Source organism: Canis lupus, chromosome 35, assembly GCF_003254725.2.
Source record: "Canis lupus dingo isolate Sandy chromosome 35, ASM325472v2, whole genome shotgun sequence".
NCBI classification, from domain to species: Eukaryota; Metazoa; Chordata; class Mammalia; order Carnivora; family Canidae; genus Canis; species Canis lupus.
Window position 1 is genome coordinate 10646398 of NC_064277.1, and position 10514 is coordinate 10656911.

The following is a 10514-nucleotide window of genomic DNA, read 5'->3' on the forward strand; positions in this document are numbered from 1 at the left end:
ATCAAGGCCAGGACTCTATGTATTTATTACATCAGGGTATTAGGGTTTTATGAGTCAGGTAAAAAATATATAACACTCAGTAATTTAAAATGGCATCTATCTGACTTACTGCCATTTAGTTATGCAAATTGAGTATTATATGTGAATAGAATACTCCATTCTCAAAAAAAATTTATGTACTTTGTACTAATTTGAAAACTGAATGATTTTAGTAAGTATTGGGAACTGTACAAAAATAGTGTGTGCGCATGCATGCCCTCTGAATGTTTTGAATGTTTTCGGTTACTAGTATAGCAAAGAATTCTTTTTTAAAAACCCCACAAATACCTAGAAATAATTTTTTAAGGATTTTATTTATTTATTCATGAGAGACGCAGAGGGGCAGAGACTAGGCAGAGAGGAGCCTGTGGGGAGCCTGATGCGGGACTTGATCCCAGGACCCCGGGATCACAACCTGAACGAAAGCAGATGCTCAATCACTGAGCCACCCAGATGCCCCATCTAGAAATAAGTTTAACTGAGAAAGTGAAAGACCTGACCTGCACACTGAAAACTATAAGACATTAATGAAAGAAATTAAATAAGATACAAATAAATGGATATCCCAAACTCATGGATCAGAAGAATTTATATTGTTAAAATATCCACATTACTCAAAGCAATTTACTAATTCAATGCAAAATTCCCACCAACATTCCACTGGTGTTTTCCACAGAAATAGAAAATACAACTCTAAAATTTGTGTGGAATCACAAAAAGACTCCAAAAGCCAAAGCAATCTTGAAAAAGAAGAACAAAGCTGAAGGCATTGTGCTCTCTGACTTCAAACTGTATTCCAAAGCTGTAGTAAACAAACAGTATGGTATTGGCATAAAAAGCAGACACATAAATCAATGGAACAGAACAGAGAGCCTAGAAATAATCCATAGATATATGGGCAATTAATTTATAACAGAGGAGAGCCAAAAATATACAATGAGGAAAGGACAGACTCTTCAATAAATGGCACTTGGATAGCTACATGCAGAAGAATGAAACTGGGCCACTGTCTTACACCATACTTAAAAAATTAAAGTGGATTAAGAATTTAAATATAAGACCTGAAACCATAAAATTCCTAGAAGAAAACAGAAACAATAAACCCCTTAATATTGGTATCGGTGATTGTTTGGATTTGATACCAAAAGCAAAAATAAGTGAGTCCAATGACATCAAACTAAAAGGTTTTTGCACAGAGAAGGAAATCATTAACATAAGGAAAAGGTAATTTACTGAATGGGAGAGAATGTTTACAAATCATATATCTAATAAGGGGTTAATATCCAAGGCACATAAAAAAATTCATACAAGTCAATAGCAAAAAGCAATCCAATTAAAAAATGGGCAGATGATCTGAATAGACATTTTTAAAGAAGACGCACAGATGATCAATAGGTATATGAAAAGATGCTCAGCATCACCCATCATCAGGGCAATACAAGTCAAAATTGCAGTGAGAAATCACCTCACACCTTTATTTTTTTAATTTAAATTCAATTTTCCAACATATAGTATAACACCCAGTGCTCATCACATCATAGAATGGCTATTATTAAGAAGACAAGAAATAAGTGCTGGCAAGAATGTGGAGAAAAGGGAACCCTTCCTTGTGCACTGTTGGTGGGAATGGAAATTGGTACAATTACTATGGAAAACAGCATGGAGTTTCCTCAAAAAATTAAAAACAGAACTACCATGTGATCCAGCAATTCCTCTGCTAGGTATCTATACTAAGAAAATGAAAATACCAAATTGAAAAGCTATATGCACCCTCACGTAAATAGTAGCATCATTGACAATAGCAAAGACACAGAAACAACCTAATAGTTTTCTACCTATGGATGAGTGAATAAAGAAAATATGGCATATAGGTATAATGGAATATTGTTCAACCATGAAAAGGAATGAAGTCTTCTATTGTGACAACATGGATAGATCTTGGGGGCATTATACAAAGTGAGAAGTCAGACAGGGAAAGACAAATACCATATGATTTCACTTACATGTGGAATCTAAAATAACAAAAAATAGAGTTCATAGATACAGAGAACAGATTGGTGGTTGCCAGAGGTGGAGGGGGGGAGTGAGCAAAATGGGTGAAGGGGGTCAAAAGATACAAAAGGATAAAAAGAAATAAACTATAAAACTGTTAAATGAACCGATATGTTTCTGTATATTATAGAAACTGTTTCCCAGGTGATAATATGAACAATATTTTTTTCCTATTTCCATTTTGAAATAACGCCAGCATCAACATTACCTTAAAACTTCTTTATTACATTCAATCAAATATTATCAATGACATTTATAAGGAATAACAAAAGAACAGTAAAGCTGCATTTGAATAAAACATCTCAATTCTAATTCCAAAACTTAATCAGAAAAAAAAACAAATTTTAGCACAATAATAATCCATTAAATACACATCATAGTTAGGCTCTTTCTGTTATGAAAACATTCATCGATGTTAAGAAAAGCTATTCAGCTGATACTGGCAAACAAAATTCTCTTAAAACAATTGCATGTTATCATTGCAATATTGTAGATTTTTAAAAAGTTGTAGGTATATACTTGGAGATAAAATGATTAAATATATTTCCTGAAGCTCTTTTAATAGAGTGTAAATGCTAAATAAACATTTTAAGAAACAACTCAGGAGATAAGATTGTCAAGATTTCTTCTGGAAGCTATTTTGACAACCCCTAAGTGCCAGATAAGGATTTATGAAATTACCTATGGTCAAATGGGAAAGGGCTTAGAATGAGAACCAGGATTCATGGCTTCTACTCCAGTGAATTTAGATTATTAATCATCATGGTATCCAAACTGCTTATTTGTTCATTTGGGGGAGTCACATTTCAGACCTAAATCTATGTAGTCTGGTAGGTTTCTTTTTTATTCTGAAGATATTTATTTATTTATTTATTTAAAAGCCAGTGAATGAGCCTGGAGTGCAGGAGAGGCAGAGGAAGAGGGAGAGAGAGAATCTCAAGCAGACTCTGCCCCGAGAGTGGAGCCTGACCCAGGGCTTGATCTCATGACCCTGAGATCACGACCTGAACCAAAATCAAGCTGGAGGCTTACGTGATTGAGCCACCCAGGCACCCCTGTAGTGTGATAGGTTTTATAGTGCTGTGCACAACTTTCCTTATACTATCTAAATATTTCCAACCCATGATTTTCTCAACTGATCAGCATTATTATTATTTATGTCTGCTAGATCAATCTCCCAGCTCAAACAAGAGATAGCTCCTATTCCACATTTCACTGCACACATGGACACCGATATTATGCTGTGGCCAGGATTGCTGTTCAATAGTCCTCACTATCGTAGCTAAAGAATGGACTGACCCCATCTGAATAATTGATTGCAGACCCCAACCTAGATGGACACACATCCCAAGTCTCTGCTCCATCTGTCCTAGGGGGAGCAGACTCTTGAGGAAAGGCCAAAGTGGGTCTGATGGCTCTGCAATCACCTGGAATTTTCAAAGGCAATGACCCTGCTGGAGAGGCTGCCCTGGCTACTGTGGTTGGGAAGTCCAAGACTTCCGGGTAGATGGACATGGGGATGTTTTCAGAAGCATAGTTACACCCTGAAAGGCTCTTCACTTCCTGTACATTGTCACAGTATTTCAGAGCCGGGGGCTGGTAGGCCTGGTAGGACACCTTGGTGGTGGTGGTGATCACTGTCTGCAGGGCTGGAGCACCTGCTGGGGCAGCTGCGAGGTACCTGCAGGGGAGCTCTGTGTTATAATAAGGGTGATTGGCCACGGCCTGGAACTGTCCATGGTCAGTCCTCTCCCCAGTTCCAGGTTTTCCAAGAGCTGGTTTCCAGCCATGTTGTTTACTGGTGAAATCAAAGCTTCTCTCAAAGCTGCCGTATGAATTGACGTTGTATTGTAGTGCATTCAGATGAACCCAGTCTGTGTCATTAGGGACATTGCTAGAATTCTTATAAAGGGTGGGATGTGGGCTTGAATTTGTGTAACGAGGAGCTGCCAATTCATAGCTGCAAGGTGGCCTAGGCAAAAAAATTCTTGGGTTTGGATATTTCTGAAAGGGTGGCATTATGTCTCCCTGAAAGGTGGCTAGGTCACAGGTAGCTTTGTAAGCATCGGAGTTTGGGAAGGAAAAGCAAGGCTGCCCTGAAATAGGGAAGCCAGTGTCAGTAATGATATCAAACTCTTCTGGATTTTCCAAGGGAGGTATGTTGCTGAAATGTCCACCGTTGTCTTGATTCTCTCCGGCCTAAAAAAATGATATACATTTTTTTTTTTTGGTCAACAGAAATGTAAATTACATGGTCACCCTCATCTGGAACAGTGGCCAACCAACCAAGTGAAAACAAACTTCCAGTTGGCCAGTTGTGTGTTGTGAGCACTGCACCGCTCAGGTACATGCTTTGGGCCCGTGGTCCAAGGGCTGCATCACTTGAGCCTGCTCAGGCACCAACACCATGCTGCCGAATGAAGAGAGTCCACGGTAGCCAGGCAGGCTGGGGCTGAGTGGCAGATGGCTCTGTGGTGCCTGATCATAATAATGGATTTCTATTTATAATAACGGAGACACAGGCTCCTGCCTGACATAGACCTGACTCTGTTCAAATCCTGACTCTGTCCCTCATTAATCAAACTAGTTACTTAACCTTTCTGAACCTCAGATTCCTAATTTAAAAAATGTAAATAACAGCCACCTCTTCGTAAGGCTTTTGTGACCATTTCACGTGTGAAACTCTTAGAAAGTGCTCAAACACGAGCTTCTCTCGTCCCCAGACTAAAGCCAAACTGGATCAAGTTGCCCCAACTGGAAGTTTTATTTGCTCTGTGTAAATAATAAAAGGATGCTCTCAAGGATGTGCTATTAACTGACTGTTGGTATGCACGTATTTCTCTTTTTAGTAAAACTGGATACCTGGCCCTTATGTCAGGGTGTCAGCACACATCCTCACTATATCATTGACTGTAGAGACAGTTTGCCTTTTTTTTAAGAAGAAGAAGAAATTAGAAACCCTATCCAAAATGTGGATTCAATGACATTTTGTTGGAAATATAATTTTCCCATAAAATAAAACCTAATTAATTTGTAGCATTCATATTTTACATAATTAGCAGTGTATTTTGTGACGGAAATGAACACAGACCACAGTGTCATGTCAGCTCCCCATTACCTCTGGTTCTCGAATTCTCTTTTTCTGGGGTTGGTAAAAAGAGGCCATTTGTCTCTTGATGGCGCTTCTTCTAGCTTCCGTCTCTGATTTGCTCTCTGGTCTTGGGTGGTCGTGAACTCCTTTGGCCTGCATTAATAAGGAAATAAATCATATGTTTATTTTGCTGAAGGAAGCTGGTGACGCCTGTTAAAAATTGATTGTCTTTCCCAAGATTTCAAGGTGTTTTTTGTTTTTTCAACATGACAGGGAAAAATGACCAAATAAAACAACATTGATAACAGAGATCTTAAAAGATTACCTAACAACCCTTTTCCTGTATTAACTCAGCTATAATTCTAATTTGGTTTACTATTTCTCACCCTTACTGAACATGCAGAAGCTGACCTAATTCCTAGGAACCCAGTAAGGCCCTGGGAGCCCCAGCCCAAGTTTCTTTTTTTTTCTTTTTTTTTTCTTTAAGATTTTATTTATTTATTCATGAGAGACGGAGAGAGAGAGGCAGAGGGAGAAGCAGGCTCTCTGCAGGAGCCTGATGTGGGACTCCATCCCGATCCCTGGGATCATGTCCTGAGCCAAAGGCAGACACTCAACCGCTGAGCCACCCAGGCGTCCCCCAGCCCAGGTTTCTGACCACGAAGCTCTATTTGGGTTAGAACAGAGTTCCTAAGGTCCAGGGCAGGTGGTCTGGTCCCTGTGGCCTGATGAACATACCCACCACAAATTGTCATGTGCCCCCACCTACTTGAAAAAATATTGCATTGCCATCAAGCCTCCAGAAGTTGGTTACAGGATACCCACTGTGCCCGCGACAGGGAATCAACTCCAAAGTGGAATGACAGTTGGGGCATGCTTTCTCTGCAAAGCCAGACGGAGAGCAATATTACTAACAACTCAGACCCCAGGTGCTTTTGAAGGAAGCAAGGGAAATTCCTTGGCAAAAGGGAACTCTCGAGTCTACAAGGTCATCCCACCCCATCCTGGCCTTGGGCCCTCACTCTGCTGCTTCAGGCGCGCCTTGTCGCAGATGGCAGGTCGCAGCTGCAGGCGGGAGCCATCGGGCAGGGTGCAGGCCCGGGCACACACCACAACGCCCAGGCACGACTTCTTGAGGATGTGGCCGTTGTGGTTGTTGGTGTTGCGCATGGCCCAGCCGCTCAGATGGCGCTGGGCCTTCTTCTCGTCGCTGCGGTAGATGAAGCGCACATAGCCGTCCGGCCACTCGCAGAAGTGGTCAAAGTGGGCCAGCTCCTGGAAGGGAGCATAAGAAAGGAAGGATGAACGAGTTGACCAGACCCAAACCTGACACATCACGCTTTTAATTTTTCCCAAGCACGTTAGAATAAAAACTGGTTCTTTTTAATTCCAGAACTATCATAAAACCCACAAACTATGCCAATCACATTTTGTCTGTGCCTGCCATTCTGACCACTGGCTACTCATTGATGTTTATAAAGCTCTTAGCTTGCAAATGTACATGTACTAGTTCATCTAGCCTTCTAAACTCACACAGACAATAGGATTATAGTAGTACTATAATCCATATTTAATCCTATAGTATAGGGAGGTCAGAGAGGTTAATTGACTTGCCCAAGGACACACAGCTAGGAGACCTGGCTCTAGGGTTTGAGCCCTAGCAGTTTGACTCCAGAGCCCATCTTCCTTACCACCATGGTATACTACTTCTGGGGAGGCTTAAATGTTAAATTAAAAATGAAAACATTTTCAAATTAAGCATCAAAGTGCTAAGGCAAAAAGTGATTGGAATGCTCTATCACTGAAATGCAGTTCAATCTATAAATATGGCTCCATGTTGATCCACCACTTTTTTCTCCTGAAGTTCTTGCCTCTACCCCAAATCTACCAGTTACATCAGCAGTGATACCCAGAGCAACAGTAGAGAGACAAGAAGAGCTACCCTTGCTCCTCCCAACTTAGCTCTCCAAGTTTATAGGGACGCTGTCATGAAGAACATAGCCATCAAGGTTAACCCAAGCATGGAGTGGAAACTGCCGAGCTCTGGACCCCTCCCTGGAGCAACATGAATTATCACTCTCCTCAACAAAGAGCCACATGGCTGAAATAATAAGTTGTATCTAAAACACTGAGCACTCCTTCAATATCCATCATGGGTGGTCTTTGCCCATGATAAGTGTTATCTACCTGTAATGTCTTTCTCATATAGGAGTTTAATAAAAAATTGCCCTTTACTAAGCACTGAATATTTAGCAGATACTCGCTACGGGAGGGGTCAGCATGCTAGGAATCCTGAGCCAAATCCAGCCTGTCACTTGTTTTAGTAGGATCCACAAGCCAAGAATGACTTTTATATTTTTTAATGGTTGGGGAAAAATCCAAAGAATTAGATTTCGTGACTCATGGAAATTATATAAAACTCAAATTTCAAGATCCATAAATACAGTTGTATTGGGACATGGCCATGCACACTTGTCTACATATTGGCTATGGCTATTTTCTGTCCATGGCAGAACTGGGTATTTGGCACAGAGACAGTATAGCCTGCAAAGCCACATCGTGGAGTATCTATGACCCTCCCCACCACCTTCCATCATGGGCATCCATCCTCACATTTCATAGATGAGGAAGCGGGAGTTAAGAGAGACAACCTTCTAGTGTGGTGTAGCCAGGTTCCACTGGCTTTACTGGTGTGATGGAGGCTTAGAAGAGTATTAGCACATTAATAAGCCATTTGCACCTCATCTCCCTCCCACCATCCCAAGGAAATTAGATCTAACATTTGCAAAGCAAAACTGTGCTCGGCCTGACAATTCAGATTTGGATACATCGCTAGTATTATACATTCTAACAATAATAGGAAAATGGATAATTTAGTTTTCAAAACCATGGGGATATTGTCTGAAATCATTGTTATTACTACCAGGCCTCGTTTACCTTTTCTCAGAAATATTGTAATTGCCATAAATTAGTATATCGACTTAAGGTAAGTCACAAATGAAATATATAATGATCTACTATTTAAGTTTATACTAATGCCAATATCTTTGTTTTTAAAGTGAACATTTCAATCTAAGGATCTTCATAAAATAGACAATTTTTCAGAAGAGAGTATTCCACTAGCATCCCCCTGTAAAGGTAGACAATCACCCCCACATCCCATACCAGCCACTAAAGCAGTGACACTGAAAATGAAGCCACAGAGACCACATTTTTAAGTCCAAACAAAAAAAGGAGGACTCCGGGATTGGGCTGCTTTTGTCCTAATGTGTCGGCACATGCGTACTTGCAGACAAGTATGCACATACTGAACATGACAGAAAATCTGGCTGATAGTTTAAGATTGTTATCTAGTTCCACCACTTGATGACAGGTCACCTTAGCTGAAACTAAGGCAAATTCAGGAACTATCTCAAGGTCATTCAGCTAGTTTGGTTCTTTCTCCTTTGGTCAGCGGGAGCAAGGCTAGCATCCTGTTTCTCCACTCCTATTTCCCAATGCACCTGCCCTTTTGAGATATTACACACATCCCCTGTTTAAGAACCAGTCTCGTAAAGGACAAATAATTTACATTTGCACAGGAAGTCTGGAAAATGCATGGAAGAGGAGCCATCGTTCCATTATTTGGAAGTGGCTCTTTTTTAAAAGGCAAGATCGGATTATTTTCCCATGAAGATTTTCTGGACGGAAGTCAGAGCGAATGTGGCATCCTTGCTGTGCTATGTCCCTGCTTTCACACAAACGGTACAGACTGACTGTAAAGTAGCAGACTTTAAAACAAATAAGACAAATTCCTGCACATATGTACGTCCCAAACAGCGCTGATCTCTGAGAGGCCACCTGCCTGAATATCTATATGGCACATTGTAGAAGTTGAATAAATGCCATGTGTCATCCCTGTGCCACAACACTGCTGGAAGTCCACCTTTGCAAATACTTGGGAAGCCACTCCTCTCTCCTCCTACCTACACCCGGGACTTCAAAGTCACTTCTCAGTTTTTGCCTCAAACCGGTATGACCAAGCATGGAACTGTCCAGCTCCTTCCCTGGACTCGGCTCTAAACTACTCTGTTCCATTAAAACCAAACAAAAGAAAAAAAAAATCACCCTAAAAGGAGGGGATCGCCTTGTCATTAGAGAAGTAAGCTCAGCAGTTCCGTCCAAAATCCCGATTCCAGAGGCTCCCTTGTCGCCTGTGGTCTGGTTAGCAGGACCGTCCAGGCAGCCACGGGCATCTGCATAAATCACCCAAGTCATGCTAATTGTTTAAGAGTCAGGCCACCGCGATTTATAGTCGCACCTGACAGGTCTGGAGAAGCAGTGGTATCTACATTTGCTGCACCCTCCTCATAGACTTGGATGCGAGGGTCACCTGCTTTCTACCGTGGATAAAGAAAAGTGAGGGACAGGGTCCCGCTGTGGCCAGGTGAGGCCCAATCGGCAGTTCCAGGGGCCACGGGTGTGTTCCAGACAAGTGCCAGCAGAGACCTGGGCGACACACATCACCACCCCCAACGCTGCCCTTTGCCGCGTCCCTCTAACAGTCGAGGGCTCGCAGGCATGTTGCGGGGGTGGGGGTGGGGGTCTCCCCTCGGTCCCTGCGGGAACCCGGCGCCGCCAGGCCTCTTCGGCAGGGACGGAGCCAGGTGCGCGCGCCCCGGGTCCACGCACCTGAGGCATCTGCGGATCGTTGACGTCCCAGGTGAGCTCCATCCCGTAGGAGCACGCGCAGTCCGCCTTGCGCCCCGCTTCCGCCAGCATCGCCGCACCTGGCCCGCGCGCGCCGCCCACGGTCCCGGAGGTAGGAGGGAAACCCCCGCAGGTGCGCGGTGCTGTGTGCCCTCCTTAAAAGCGAACTGGCTAGAGACGGAGACAGACACGCAGGGAGGCCGAGAGAGAGAGAGGATTTATTCAGGAAGCCAGGTGTGGCGGGCGAGGGTCCCGGGCCGGGGTCTCCGCCGCGGGGGCCGCAGCCCGGGCGCCCAGGGCGCGCGGGTTTATAAAGACGCGCCTCCCCCTGCCCCGCCTTTCCTCGCTCGCAGCGGCTCCCCCGCCCGGACGGAACTGGGGGCCCAGGGGGGGACCCGAGAGGCCGAGGGGCCACGGTGGGGGTGGGGAGTTGAAGTGTCTCGGGGGATCCCTGGGGGGCCCAGCGGTTGAGCTCCTGCCTTCGGCTCAGGGCGCGATCCTGGAGACCCGGGGTCGAGGCCCGCGTCGGGCTCCCTGCGTGGAGCCTGCTTCTCCCTCTGCCTGTGTCTCTGCCTCTCCTTCTCTCTCTCTCTCTCTCTCTCATTAATAAATAAATAAATAAATCTTTTTTAAAAAGTCCCAT

At 43.4% G+C, this 10514-nt stretch overlaps 1 protein-coding gene across 1 annotated transcript; it reads right to left on the reverse strand.

Annotated features, from left to right (window-relative positions):
• Positions 1-658: 658 nt before the first annotated feature.
• Positions 659-10185, reverse strand: GCM2 (glial cells missing transcription factor 2). Its single transcript, XM_025444569.3, has 5 exons — positions 9854-10185; positions 6205-6457; positions 5952-6064; positions 5210-5335; positions 659-4290 (listed from the first exon to the last, which is right to left on the reverse strand). The coding sequence occupies exons 1-5, from the start codon at positions 9941-9943 to the stop codon at positions 3352-3354; spliced, it is 1521 nt and encodes a 506-aa protein (XP_025300354.1). The 5' UTR covers positions 9944-10185; the 3' UTR covers positions 659-3351.
• Between the last annotated feature and the right edge of the window lie 329 nt (positions 10186-10514).